Raw genomic sequence first — 16,215 nt, forward strand, 5'->3', positions numbered from 1 at the left:
TTAATAACTATTGCAAATAATGAAAAATGGTAAAGGACTTTTCTTCTCAATATGACTTGCTCTATCAACCCACAAGAGCATAAATTTTAGTTTTCTAACACTCTGTATAAGCAAAAATATAAAAGTTTTTTAAAAGAATTGGATGAAAAAGATTGATCTTAAACAGACATTATTATAGTTGCAGCTTACATAAAGAAATAAATTATGTTTTTTTAGGATGATAAAATTTTTTCAAAAAGATTTTCTCTTTCTTGTTCATGTATGAAACAATTAATGAATTGTCAAGTCAATATTAATTTTTTTTCGTGTATGGCAAAAGCGAGGGATGATGGAATAATAAATAATAAGACAAAATTTCTCTTCTCCTCTCCTTCTGCTGTCAATGTTTCTTTTTCTCTCTTTGTGGATATCAAGAGCTATCATTACGGTCTCGATAGACTGTGCCGACGGTGGACTACTCACTTTAGAGCCTTTCGGTGCGTATACACGGAAAATGCAATTCTTTTGCGATACACGTCACTTGCATTTGAATGTAAAGTTTTCGTAGCATTATCGCGCATTAATCGTTCGAATCGAAATCTGTAAATGTATTTTCTGTAATGTATGATTATTCGCAAATTTGTAGTATGCGTGTGTGATGATTATCAATTTCCATTGTTAATGTACAATATATTACTTGTATTTATTTTACCCGACTAGGGTGAAAATACTGCAAAGGTGTTCGATATAAGTTAGAAGCATACAATCGTGAGCCACTATCCCAATCACGGCAATTTCCCAGGCTATTATGGCGTGCAAAAAAATGTAGTAAAAATATTTTGTTTCATCAACAAAATAGTATCCTGGGTGAACTGGTAGTAAAGGGCGAGATTCGTTGAGAGGTAACACGATATCTAATAGTGGTGGTATTAGTGATATACATACAAACAGAAACCCGGTTGCAAAGCAATACACTGCAAATACACATAAATGCGCCTCGTTAACGAATAAATTATAAGATGCATTGTTCAACTGCTGAATTGTAATTTAGATTTATAACATTTCAAAAAGCAGCAAAAGAAAGCATTTTAAGATACATCTAGCGTCATTGATTTTGTCACTTAGAAAATTTTTCAAACTGAGAAGTCACTATCTGTCTACACACTTAGGCCGGTATTACACGTGTCGTACGACAAATTTTTTAAGCGTGTTGATTGGCTGCACGATAGAAAATTTCTAGAGACTCAAGAAATTTTCTATTTTGCAGCCAATCAACACGTTTAAAACATTTGTCGTACGACACGTGTAATATCGGCCTTACAGTTCGTGATTAACATAAAGAGACCAATAAGCTCTAGTCGTTACATTAATCATGAACTGCGAGTATGTAGAAAGATGGTGACTTCTCATTTTAAAAAATTTTTTGAGAAACAAAATTGATGACGCCGGGTGTATGTATGTACACCCATGGAATTTGATTCTGTCCATGGAGAAATTTTCCAAACTAAGAAGTCGCTATCTGTCTACATATTTACAGTTTATGATTAACATAACGATCAATAAGCTCTAGTCGTTACATTAATCATAAACTGTAAGTATGTAGAAAGATAGCGACTTCTCAGTTTAGAAAATTTTCCCATGGACAGAATCAAAGTCCTTGGGTGTACACCTTGCGTGTTTGATTCTGTCCATGGGAAAATTTTTCAATCTGAGAAGTCACCACTTTCTACATACTTGCAGTTTATGATTAAAGTAACGATTAAAGCTTATTGATCGTTACGTTAATCATGAACTGTAAGTATGTAGAAAAATAACAACTTCACAGTTTAAAAAATTTCCCAATAGACAGAATCAAACACGCTGAGTGTACAGTCGCCTGCATTATAGTTGCGACACATTTTCTTCGATAATTTTTGGAATGTAACCTTATTCATCGAGCGGCAAACGTAATTGGTTGGATCCACACGTAAGAACTAATCACGTTCTCAACTCTCGTTATAGTTGCGCGTTCAGAAACGCATCAAAAGAAAAGTGTTGCAACTATAATGCAGGCGACTGTACAGTCATGTTCATTATAGTTGCGACACTTTTTCTTTGATGGTTTTTGGAATGTAGCCTTGCTCATCGAGCGGCAAACGTAATTGATTGGAGCTGAGAACATGATTGGTTCTTACTTATGGATCCAACCAATTACGTTTGCCGCTCGATGAGCAAGGCTACATTCCAAAAACCATCAAAAGAAAAGTGTCGCAACTATAATGAACACGACTGTACAGTGCTGAGCACGTATTATAGAATTCTTTGGAATGGATTCTGATTGGAATTATTCCGTTTTCCCTAGAAAATTTAGGGAAAAACGGAATAATTCCGATTGGAATCGATTCTAAACAAATACCATGGTGGAAGTATAACATGGTGTGCTCAATTTGGCTAAACCACGCCCCTTTTCATGGCAAAGTGTCTCTTATATGAAGGTTGCCAACTGTGAAAAAATGAAATATTTAATGTCGGAAAGTTGTTGAACCTAGATGGTCGCATCTTTGTCACACGTACGAGTGCGTGCATTGCGTCTTTTTCTGTCATACCAGCGCCGCCAGCGTCATTGCTCCAATTTCAGCGTCTTTGCTTCATAGCGTCCATAGTAACAACACGTGTTTTGAGGTTATTTTTTAAACTTTATTATAAAATAAAGTGAAAATGGTACGTTGTGTAGTGAAATCGTGTAAAAATGGCAACGAAACATGCTTGCCAGCGCAAGTAAGCTTTTTCCGATTTCCGGAAAATGCAGTAATGCGTGAAGGCTGAATTCAGAGAATCGGAGAGAGTTTTATGCCAAAAAATATTAAGAATGGTAAGTCTTATTAAATATTATTAGCCAATTTTTTGTAATGACATTATTTTCATTGCAATTTGTATTACACACACAGGCACACACACAACATTCCAATACTGTTCCAAAAGAAAATATTGTAAATATTCGTATCTTAATAGAGCAACCTAACCTAACACCAATTACTTGATATATATACTAACCAACAACTTTCTATTTAATTACCTTAACTTTTGCAATAAATTTAAAGAATAGTATATTAAACTGATACAATATCTTTCAAGATAATTAAATGTACGTATCATGTATACATTTATACGTATTGTCGAAATTAAAATAATTTAATAGGAAGTTACATAGCACACATCAAGTGCTTGATGTAAACTAAGACAATTGTTAACTTATTAATTGTTAGTTAACTTAACTATTATTCTGTCATTTGAATTTTCAGCAAATATATGCTTAGCACACTTCACAGAAGATTTGTTTGTGAGAAGTAAGAAGATTCGACCTCCTATGGACATTCGAAGACAGTCGCTTTTGTCGTTCCAACATTATTGTTACCAAAAACGGAAAATAGGTAAACATGAATAAATAATAATTGATGTATTAATTACTGAAAAATACATTCCTTTTTTTGCATAACATTATCAAAGTAACATTTATGTTTTCTATTTTAGTGACAATGAAAGTAATATGGACTTCAAAGTCATAGCCAAAGATTTTCCGCTTCTCGTTATCCACGAAAATGTACATGCAGTCTTCCGAGTTACTCGTCAGCCCTGATGATCCATCGAATATACAGGAATATATGATAGATGTAGAATCACCGAAGGATCGATTTAGAAGGTAAGAACAACATTGAACGATTACTGATGATAGTAATTTGCTATCTTAATGTGCCACGAAATTCTTGGTATATACAATAAACAATGATGTTTTGTTTTATTATTACAGTAATCGAAGGTTGGAGGAAACATATGCAATGTGTTGAACGCCACCAAAAACAAGAAAAAAATGAAAAAATCAAATAGAACTTTTAGCTCTTAGCTTTTTAACTTTGAAATGTATAAAATAATAAATAATTATGTGTATCTAAAAACTGTATAATATAAGAATTGTGTATAATAAATTATTATATTTATCATGAAACCTGCATAAAAAATAATGACTTATTTCTACACATTTTGTCGGTAGAGATTGTCTTAGTCAGTTCATTCAAAAACAGCAACACGTGGCTCAAGCATAAAATCAATGAATATTATTTAATTTAATTTAACTATCTTAACTATTTTTTTCTTTTCATTCTTAATGAAAAAATATCTTCAAATTTTAATAATTTTTTATTTACAAAAAATTGATATTCTGTAATGATTTGTGGACTTAATAATTCTATTTATTTCTTGTTTTGGAAAAAATTCTTGTATATCAATAGTTGTTTTTTAAATTTTTAAGAACTTTATTTTTTATTATTAAAATTACCGTAAAATTTATTACGATATTTATATTTGTAGTGTTATTTCAAATATTATTTTATTATTAAATACTATTAATCTTTATATTTTACACAAACTGTTTAATTTTTATTAATTTTTTACAATGAGCGCAGTTAGTCTTTCGTGTCGTGTTGTATTTAATAACATTTATTTACAGCGGTAACTATCTGCAAGAAAAGAGACAGAGTGAAAATAGAAAACGTCCGACACAGTTATATCAGGTGTACAGACTTTAGAAAGTGAAATACTTCAACTTTTTACAGTTGGCAGCCCTCTGGAATAAGAGACAGAAAAACGACGGAGAGCGCAGATTTTAGAGAAAGAAGGCTGCAAATTGAGCACACCATGCTATCCCTTCCACCATGACAAATACATAATACGTGCCCTGTAGCGGGATTCTATAACTCCTTAGCGACAATTCGGTATCGTTACAGCGTCGTTGCGCAGATATTATACATGGTAGAAAAGCTGCGCAATGACACGTAACGATATCTCTAGCTGTCGTTAAGAGTTACAGGGTGTTTACGATAACTAATCGGATCTCGGATTGGATTGAACAATGGTAACTCAACGTAGGTATAGAAAATTTCCCTAGGCTAATCGGATTGACGATTGCTGTCTCAAATGTAATCCGATTGATAACGAAAGCGTGGAGACCAAAAAGCATGCTTGAAAAGTAAGTCTCTTTATTTTTTTAAATAATAACACAAAAAATCAGAGATAAAGTTAAAAAGAATGATTTGAATTTAGATTTATTGTAATATTTTTTGTCTAAACAAATTTCGTTTAAATTTCTATTTGTAAAAATTAATTAATCTATTCTAAAGTTTGTGGTTATATCGGAAACAAATCAAAATTAATAAAACAATTATTAATTGTTAGGTACAAATTAAAGCATATAATATTTTAAGCATATCATATAAAATTCCTGTTTATTATAAACTTAGTAAAAATAACTTTGAAATCATTCAACTACATTACACATTAATCAATATTAATTTATATGTTTGTAACGCTGGTACTTTCTCGGTGTCGGTTACGGGATTTTGGGTTCAGGATCGGATGCTCGGATGTGCTCGCCGGATGTCCGGGTTCGTGTCGAAATGATAACGCCGTATTTTGGTAGTAAAAATGAAAGATGTCAAATATATTTAGCTATACTTTAATACAAAAATGAAATTATACAGTTCCGATATCGTTATCGGATAATACTGAGCTCCTTGTACACATTACGGCCCTCAATTGCGCGGTCGTCGGCCCGCGGGAAATCAAGAGAACGATCACGTGGTATTCGAATAGTGTCGCGGCACTTATTTGCGCGGTCGTCGGCCCGCGTGAATTTAAGAGAACAGTCGCAACGTATTTGCGCGGTACTTAATATCTAAACGGAAAGGACTTTAGAAAACTAGGAAACGGACTTAACAATTCGGAAACGGACGGACGGTGACTAGGCGCTTTGCGCTCGTAAGTAGCAAGCGGGGTTGCTCGGTTTAACAACATAGATCTATATACATAGTTCGCGGCGGAACGTGCGATGTCGGAACGGACTCGCGGTTATCGCAATGTAACGACTCGGATGAGTCGTGATCTACGGACGGCTTCGGTTTACGCTCTATGCGTACGGTATCCGTTTGTTAGAGTGGCCGCGCGGCGGTCCACTCTAATGCCGTGCTCGGGGCCCGATTGGCCCGTGCGGTTGACCGGTTACGGTCTCGGTACTCGACGCCCTCGCGCTGTGCGCGGGCTGTCGACGGGGTCGGCCGGTTCGGCCTCATCTCGCGGGGTTAGCCCGGGAGGTACGGTGGCGGACACTGGAACGGTGTCGGCGCGGACGGTCCCCGAGAATTCCCGGGGACACTCGGAACGGTCTGGTCGGAGTGGCCGGACGACGAGAATGCCCGTCGTCCGGCTGTACGGAAACGGAATTGCCGTGCGGGGAGAATACCCGCCGTACGGCGCAACGGATTCGGATCGGATTTAGCCGGACGTACGGGAATGCCCGTCGTCCGGCCGGACGGTCCGGATTGGCCGCGTGACAAGAATGCCCGTCACACGGCTGATCGGATTGGATGGCCTGCGCGACGAGAATGCCCGTCGCGCGGCTGAGCGGATCGGATTGGCCGAGCATACCCGGCCTCGGGGACGACGGTTTTACCCGTCGCGGGAAGGTTGGAACGAGAATGCCCGTTCCCGAGGAGGTGCTCGAGAATCCCCGAGCTAGGAGGCGCCGAGTATGCCCAGCGCTGGAAAGGATCCGATGAGATGGGATGTTCGGACGGATCTCTGGTACGTTGCCCACTGCCGGCTTATATATCGTTCCGCGCGGCTGGACGCACCAATCAGCGCGCGCGGACGGGCCGGCTAGAGTGGGAGCGCTTTCGGAACGCGGCGCGTAGCGCGTCGGTCGTGCGCGGTAGCACGCGGTGGTCTTACGTAAGCCGATCGTACGTGCGTGGGTCTTACGTAAGATACACGTGCTCGGCTGCGGTGCGTTCGACGGTTGGTCGGTCTGGAGTGGCGGCACAGTGGAGGGGCGTAATGTTACATGTTAAAAATCAATAATGTTTCTAAAAATGTTCTTTTTATTCTTTTCCAGATCGTAAATAAACTTCAACTGCAAGAATAAATAAAAATTACTGGAAAATGGATTTATATGAAGAGGGCATTATTGAACAATATCAATTTGTGCTAACTTAAAATCTGCTTTTCTTTATTAGTTGTTTATTAGAGAGTAATAATATAAAAATGGAATATACGCATCATATATGCATACAATTATTTTAATTTTATTTATGTATATTCCGTTCTTATATTATTACTCTCTAATGAACAACTAACAAAGAATAGCAGATTTTACAAATTTTAATTTAGCACAAATTGATATTGTTCAATAATGCCCTTTTCATGTCAATCCATTTTCCAGTAATTTTTATTTATTCTTGGAGTTGAAGTTTATTTACGATCTGGAAAAGAATAAAAAAAACATTTTCAGAAACATTATTGATTTTTAACATATAAATTAATATTGATTAATGTATAATGTAGTTAAATAATTTTAAAGTTATTTTTACTAAGTTTATAATAAACAGGAATTTTATATGATATGCTTGAAATATTATATGCTTTAATATGTACCTAATAATTAATAATTGTTTTATTAATTTTGATTTGTTTCCGATATAACCAAAAACTTTAGAATAGATTAATTAATTTTTACAAACAGAAATTTAAACAAAATCCAGTGTTTAGACAAAAAAAATTAGAATAAATCTAAATTCAAATCATCCTTTTTAACTTTATCTTTGATTTTTTGTGTTATTATTTAAAAAAATAAAGAGACTTACTTTTCAAGCATGCTTCTTGGTCTCCACGCTTTCGTCATTAATCGGATTACATTTGAGACAGCAATCGTCAATTCGATTAGCCTAGGGTTATTTTCTATACCTACGTTGAGTACCATTGTTCAATCCAATCCGAGATCCAATTAGTTATCGTAAACACCCACAGAATCTCGCTACTGGTCATTGGAGTTGCGATACTTTTTCTTTGATGGTTTTTGGAATGTAGTCTTGCTCACTGAACGGCGAACGTAATTGTTTGGATTCAGTGAAAACCAATCATGTTCTCAACTTACGTTAGAGTTGCGCGTTTAAAAACTTATCAAAAAAAAGTGTCGCAACCCTACTCGCACAGCACATATGGTAATATTGTAACAATATTGCGACAATATTAAGATATTGCAGTAATATTATAATGATATTGCAGTGACATTGCAGAAATATTAGAACGCGTTATACCACATTGTAATATTGCTATGACATTGCAGCAATATTGCAATATAATCTATCCAGATAGCACATAATATTTATGATAAATAATAAAAATTTATTATAAATATTTTTAATAAATGTTATGAAAATATTTCATACATATTTCATGTACATGACAAAAATAATTATAAAAATCTTTATCCAAAATGTTATTAAAATATTTATAAAATATTTTTTAAAATATTTATGCTAAATAAAAAATAAATATTTACTAAAATATTTTATAAAATATTTTAGTAAATATTTATGATAAATAATAAATAGATATTTAAAATAATAATTTATAAATTTTTTTTTATTTAATTTAATTATTGCATTATATTAACATATATTTACTAGTTGCATTTTTATTTACACAAATAACGTGTATTGATCTGATGTACCAGTTATATACACATATCAGCACAAAATGTTCACAGGTCATCACGAAGGATTAGTTTGCACCGATCCTAGAAGTTAAGCAACGTTGACCGGAATCGCGATTTGGACCGCTTGGAAATATCAATATTTCTACAATATATTATGTTGGCAAAAAATAGTCACAGGAATATTACTGCAACATCTCAGTAATATCGTTGTAACATTGCTGCAACGTATTGTGTCCGCGAAAGTTAGAGGAATATTATTGCAATATCTCAGAAATATTACTGAAATATTGCAGTGACATTAGTGCGACAAATTTTTACGGACATCATATATTGCAGTAATGTTGCAGCAATATTACTGAAATGTTACAACAATATTTCTATGACAATTTTTTACGGACATAATATATTACAGCAATATTACAGCAATATCTTTTTAATATTCTTTATTATATAATATTATATAATATTAAAGAATATTACTGCAATATCTTGGTAATATTACTGAAATATTGCAATAATATTACTGTGATAAATTTTAGCAAACATTAGACATTGCAACAATATTGCAATATTACTGCAATATATCTGTGCAATATTACCGTAATATTACAATATTGCAGCAATATTGTAACAATATTACGTGCTGTGCGAGTAATGACAGCGATTGTACATTATAGTTAGAAGGTAGCCGCCGCGCAGTACCCAGTTGAATGCTGGTGTACACAAATTATTTATTATATTATATCTATGTAAAAATTTTGTAGTCAACACGCAATTAATAAGTATATGTAATATACATGCATGTATAACACACGTGTCATATTACATTTATATTGTTAAGTAGATGTTTTAAATTAAAAAAAATGACAAAATTATAATATTCTTACATGAATATCCCAAAGCATATCGTCTGCTAGTCTCAGCATATCTCCTCATAATTTCGCATTCTTCCGGTGTCTCCAATTCATCCCACTCACCAAATAGCCAGTCAATCAAAACTTTTATCTAGGATTACTGTCGGTTAATAACAGAGGCACACAAAAAAACAAAAGCGTCATGTTTGAAAGACTACACCTATGTATCCCTATTTATTTTGACGCCCTAAAATGACTTAGTAAACTCTTCTGTAATTCTTAACGACAGTTTCGTTATTGTTATAACGTCGTTGCGCAGCTTTTTTTACTATATATTGTATCTGCACAACGACGTTATAACGATAATGAAACTGTCATTAAGAGTTACAGAATAGATCTGTAGAATTGCTCCATCAAGTCAGAATTTTTTTTACGGGTTGAATAGTGTGTAATTTTAAGGAACGTTTAACAATTTTTTGAGTGTAAAAAAAATCTTGATCTGATGGAGCAATTCTGAAATTATATTCGGTTTCAAAGTCTAAAAATACATAGGAATACATTGGTTTAATCTCTTGGACATGACATTTTTTTGTGAATAGCTGTGCATAGCTACCCTGCTAAAAAAGAGCGATTAAAACCAATTAAAAATAAAGTAATTTATTTCGATCCTGTTTGTTGTTCCGGAATTTCGCTATCAAAAAAGATTAAATTTATTCAAATCGTATATAATTCATCTTAGACGGATTAGTATTGCGGGAATTCATATGAATCTAAACTTTGACGATTGCACGTGTGGACATTAAATAAAATAATTAATTGAAAATAAGATCGGAATCCAGATAGATTTATTAAAACAGAATACATTAATGTAAACGTAATAAATGTTTAATTTATAAAAAAATATTTTTTGTATCCTTTTCATTAATAAAAATTAAATTTACTCTCTAAAATCTTTGGAGTGGAATCCCACTCTAAAAGTGTGAAAATCCTGCCAGTCTTGACAAAGAGTGGCAGAATTTTCACACTTAGAGTGGAATTCCACTCTTTTAGATGAAATTCCACTCCAAAAAATTTAGAGAGTAAATTAAACATTTAATTTATGTACAAGATTAAATACAAATTATTATTTACATGTAAAAATATAAAATTTTATGTGGAACAGTGTTCCATACACACGTTACGTTTGAAAAAAATGAGAGCGAGTATTCGTCTCGAGGTTACAACAAGCTGCTCACTGAAGCATGAACTGGGGAGTCGATCGCGGTGGCGCCTAGATATAACGCCTGTGACCGCACTCGACTTACGAGAAGATCTCCTACAGCGTGGCCGCCTAGCGGTGGCGCCAGCACTCACTTATTAAATCCATTTTAACCCGAAATTACAGGATTTCATAAATTATAATTAAATTGGATTTTAATGTGACACGTTGAGACGCTGACAATTTTTGTGTCATTTTTAAATAAAAAGACATTTTGATGACAACACTATTATATAAATCACGTTAACAAATTTGTAAAATTGTCCAAAAGCTACGCTTTTTTTAGCAACCATCATGAAAAAAATAGTTTTTAAACAATTTTACAAATTAGTTAACCCTTAAACACACCAATCCTGTAAAATACGGAAACACATTTTAGGGTCTGGGAGACTTTTTCAACTTTGAGAAGCTATAATTTTTATTACAATAAATATTTTTCTACAATTTTTTTTTTTTTAATAAAAGTTCAGAATCTTAGGAGTGTGACTGCACAATCGGCATTGCCGAAAATATAATTTATTTTGAAGTTATAAAGGTAAAACCATTAAGCAAAAATGAGAAATTGGTCAAAAATCCATTTTTCTTTCAAAAAATCATATCTTTGCAACAAAAAACTTTTAAGGACTTTCAAACGGTGTTTTAAAGCTAAAAAGTCACATTTTCAAAATAAAATTTGGCAAAGTCATTTTTTTTTAAAGTATAATTATGTAAGATCGATAATATGAGGTATTTTTGAGCATCTAAAAATCCTTTTTTTTTTTTAATCATATCTTTGCAACGAAAAACTTTTAAAGACTTCACAATACGGCGTTTTAAAGCTAAAGATTCATACTTTCCAAAAAAATTATATTATTGTCATTTCTATTAAAAAATGTACTTATGTAACAAAGCGAATATGAGGAATTTTGATTAAATCGTGTCTAAAATTGAAAATTGATGTATTTCATGATATATTTCGGAAAAACTCCCTTTTCTACAGCATTTTATAGTATTCCAACTTTAGACAGAGTATATGCGAGTAACATCCGCTAACCGACCTGTTCGAACGTATTTTGTCCAGCTTTTTTATATAAAATACCCACAAAAAATGTTTCACTTACACGCTATATGGGTCGCATTGACCCTAAAACTTTGCTGCCATGCCATTCAAATTCTAGTTGACCAAAAAAGTTGATCAACAATATCAATCAAAAGAGATTTCAAACTTTTTTTACGTCTTGATCCAAACCTCCTATCTCATTCTGTCTTCACACACGAAGCATTCGAAACTTCATATGGGGTCTCTCAAACCCACTTACGTGTGTAAGGGTTAAAATGATTTACAATGTTATTTTATTAAAATAGCTTTTTATTTAAAAACAGCACGCAAGAATTTTTAACGTCTCAGCGTATCATTTCTCGTTACTAATGTTAGGATTCCTAAACGTGGTCGCTGAAAGTATTTAGGAATCTTAATGCAACTAAATTAAAATTAAAAAAAATTTTTATATTATGCATTACACTTAAACAATTTATAAAATTTTGGTAGAGTATTTTCTATAAAAAGAAATTCATTTGAATCGGAACTTTGATAATAGCGCGTATAATAATGAAATCGGTTTTAATACAATTCTAATTTTATTTTCCTGTATTAATCGCATTAAAACTAATCCATTTTAAATTGAAATTAAAAAGATTGTATAAGATACATATGTAGGAGAATAGATATCGGACAAGGATCGAGGGATCGAAGATCGATTGTTATCGGTCGACAATCGTAATGACCTTATATGTTGTCGGAATTTGGAAGAGCGCGAGCGAGTGGGAGTCCGCTGTGAGTCGCGAGCCGAGACAGTGCTCCGTGTCAGAGACAGAATGTATAAAGACAGAGTAAGAGATAAACAGAGACAGAGTGCGGAAATTCAGAGTTAGCCACGAGTTCGTTTTTTCCTTTTACGTGAACTTTTGCAAGAGACGATTGATATTATTAATTCGACTGAAGCGACAAGATTCGCTCTATATATGTAACTATTTAAATCGCGTATTTGATTAAATTGCGACATTATTAATAACAACTACCTTTAATCATTATATTTATTTTTATTTTATCCTTCTTAAAATCATATTATCCTACACATATAAATATTTGTTCTGCTCGATATTATGTATACCCAACCTAATGAATATGAAATTCAATAAATGTATATTCGTTAAAAAATGCAAATATCTCATTTTCTTTATTGATAATTCGTACCACGTTAGTTTTAGTTCACAAGTAGTTGTAAAGACTTGTAAAGTTGTTGAAACATAGATGAAATCCTGGAAGAGCGAATTAAAATGAGTTACAAGAATATTTCAGTTTTACATGCATAATTGCAAAATATCTGATTAAAATGGATTATAAGATAATTCTATGAGCGTTTTATAAGTGTAATTGTAAAATACTGGATTAAAATGGATTATACAAAACTATTTCAGTTTCACACGCGTGATCGAAAAATATCACATTAAAACTCCAGGTTACAACTCCGCGCACGATTCGATTTTTCAGAATTTGATTTTATTAAAACCAAAATAAAAAATAACTTTATATTCTTTCCAAAAACAAACAAAATTCACAAAATGCTAATTAAATTAAATTGTATTTACTCATAATTATGTATATTCTTTAATGTATTTAGTTCGTATAATGGACATTAGAATAAATTTTTTTACATTTTTCTATTGCCGATTACATTGTATTAATAAATAATTCCTTCCCTTTTATTACAATGAGTTAAATTGTAAATATGTTCAACAGCATTCATACTTATGATTATACAGAGTGATTCAGAATAACCCGTTGTCTTTCAAGGGATGTATTTCTGGTCGAATTCTACGACGATTTTTCTTTTGCCAAAAATTTGTCAGACGCTTAGATTTTGAAATATCAGCCGATTAAGTTAGCCTATCACGGGTCGAATACAAATGGTACGCAGGGGCGGCGCACTCACCGTTACGCGGATATGTCGTGAGATGTCTGCTGCGCTCAGCTGATACAACACACAAGTCTTTGTCTCCTCTCACTTTCTCTCTCTCTTTTGTAGACTTCGTGCAATTCTTTGTTCGATTCTTCGACTATACAAAGAATTTCCTGTCACTTCTCTTATTAAAATCATTAAAATTAAGAAGAAAATTAATTACATTTTTAAGTTAAAGCTAGCATTGTAATGTGACAGAGAGAGAAAGAGAGAGAAAGAGAAAGAGAGAGAGAGAGAGGGGGGGGAGAAAGACTTGTGTGTTGTATCAGCTGAGTGCAGCAAGCACCTCACGACACACTCGCGCGTAACAGTGAGTGCGCCGCTCCTGCGTACCATCTGTATTCGACCCGTGATACGCTAACTTAATCGGCTGATATTTCAAAATCTAAGCGTCTGACAAATTTTTGGCAAAGAGAAAAATCGTCTTAGAATTCGACCAGGAATACGTTCCTTGAAAGACAACGGGTTATTCTGAATCACCCTGTATTTGATCCGTATTTTAATAATTAAAAATGCTTAAATACTGTCACAGATTTAAACGGATTCTTATTCGGCTACTTATTCGGATTTATCTGAATTAATAAAAATATGTATTCAAAAAGAATTATTTCGAATTAAAACTAATCGTTGTATGATGTATTAAAAACATTTACGATTCATTTAGCATTAAAACGGAATATCTTTCAATCCAGACAATGGATTACATCTATTAAATAAAACGGATTACAGTGGATTAAAATAGATTAGATTTTAATCCAAATTAATCGGTTTTAATTGCCCTTTTTCAGCAGGGTACACAAAAAAGTAGCATGTCCGAGAGATTAAACCAATGTATTCCTGTGTATTTTAAGATTCTAAAATCAAATATAACCTCAGAATTGCGCTATCAAATCAAGGTTTTTTTTATCGGGCTGAATAGTGTAATTTTAAGGAATATTTGGCAATTTTTTGAGTGTAAAAAAATTTTGATCTGATAGAACAATTCTAAGGTCATATTCGGTTTCAGGGCGTCAAAATCTTAGAACATATATATATGTATATGTATATGTTCTAAGGTCAAAATACGTAGAGATACATAAGTGTAGTGTCTCGGACATAACACTTTTGTTTTTTTGGGTGCCTGTGTAAACAATTATTTTTTTCTTGATAGTTTAATGCATTCTATGATGGAATATATCAAAGTTTGAGATATCCCAAGCAGAACAAGGGGTCATCACGACGTCAAAATGATGTCAAAGTGACTGCAAAATGATCATTAAAAATCACTTTTTAATCAATTACGCTTTATTTTGATGTCATTTTGACACAATTGTGAATTACTTTGACGTCATTTTGACTTGTTGTTTTGCTCGGGATACTATTGTGTCCAAAAAGTAAAACCAGTTTTTAATTTAAATTGCGCGGGTAAACCGCACATCATAAATATTTTTTTTTTTCTAGCCTAATCTACAATGTGCTTTTGCGTTTTGTTTTGTGCCTTCTGCTTTTTGTTTCCTTGTTTTTTGTCACACGAAACCGAAAAACATTGTCATGTATAAAAGATAAGGATTTTTTCTGCACAAAATTGGCAAACATTTCGCCAAAAGCTTTATCTATTTGTATCTCATCTTTATTTTTTTTATCACACATATTCTTTATCAGATTATATTCGATTCGCTACGATACCGTGGTCGTATTTAACTTAACCAACATGTTTCTTTGTTTTTGTTGTCCGAGATAAAATTTGATGAACTTTAGAAAAAACAAGAAACATGATTGTTGGTAAAACAGTGCGCGAAGAGACAAGAAGCACCGACGAGAGACTGTTAAAGACCGCTAACCTTACGGGAGTTTGTGTGACTGTTAAATTTTTAATGATAAACTGACAATACAGTACTAATTTTATAATTTATTGTTATCCTGAAGTTTTATAGATATGCTTATGTATTTGTAATCCGAAAATTCTCGATTTTTATTAAAAATTGCAGTTTTGATGTTAATATCCAAGTTTGCTTATCGACAGAGATAATAACTGATCAAAAAGAATTACAATTTTAAGGTGATGCTAAAGTCGTCCATTTTTATCGACCGAATGTTAATTTTCGGGCATGCCGTTTTTCTAATTGCATTTACAGATTTAAAAATCCTTTTCCACAATTAAAGTATAGACAGTAATGCATAATGGACGCTATATAAGGATAAGGAAAACAAAAAAAATTGAAAATAATTTTCCAATTTTTTTTGTTTTTATTATCCTTATATAGCGTCCATTATACATTACTGTCTATACTTTAATTGTGGAAAAGGATTTTTAAATCTGTAAATGTAATTAGAAGAACGGCATGCCCAAAAATTAACGTTTGGTCGGTAAAAAAGGACGACTTTAGCATCCCCTTAAAGCAATAAACTATGTTGTTATTAAATATAAGTATGCATACTTGTTTATGAAGTATTTGTATAATAAAAAAAATTAAAATTTTAATAATGTATTACTCAAATATTTGTATTAACAATTATATAGTCGATAACGTCAGCGCTCTTTAACCGCCGGGCCCCTGGGGCCCCAGTGACGACAAAAATTTACCCAGGGTTGACAGTCTTTAATAGTCTCTCGGTGATATT

General features: G+C 33.0%; 1 protein-coding gene across 2 annotated transcripts in view; it reads right to left on the minus strand.

The window, feature by feature from the left end:
- LOC113005898 (odorant receptor 13a) overlaps positions 1-16,215 on the minus strand; it is a 75,720-nt gene that overhangs the window by 44,023 nt on the left and 15,482 nt on the right. For both annotated transcript variants that reach the window (XM_039451294.1, XM_039451293.1), the window contains exons 3-5: positions 9,391-9,508; positions 692-953; positions 463-579 (exon numbers count right to left, since the gene is read on the minus strand). In XM_039451294.1, coding sequence (XP_039307228.1) covers positions 463-579; positions 692-953; positions 9,391-9,508 — 497 coding nt within the window. The remainder of the gene's footprint in view (positions 1-462; positions 580-691; positions 954-9,390; positions 9,509-16,215) is intronic.

The sequence above is a fragment of the Solenopsis invicta genome, chromosome 6 (genome assembly GCF_016802725.1).
Source record: "Solenopsis invicta isolate M01_SB chromosome 6, UNIL_Sinv_3.0, whole genome shotgun sequence".
NCBI classification, from domain to species: Eukaryota; Metazoa; Arthropoda; class Insecta; order Hymenoptera; family Formicidae; genus Solenopsis; species Solenopsis invicta.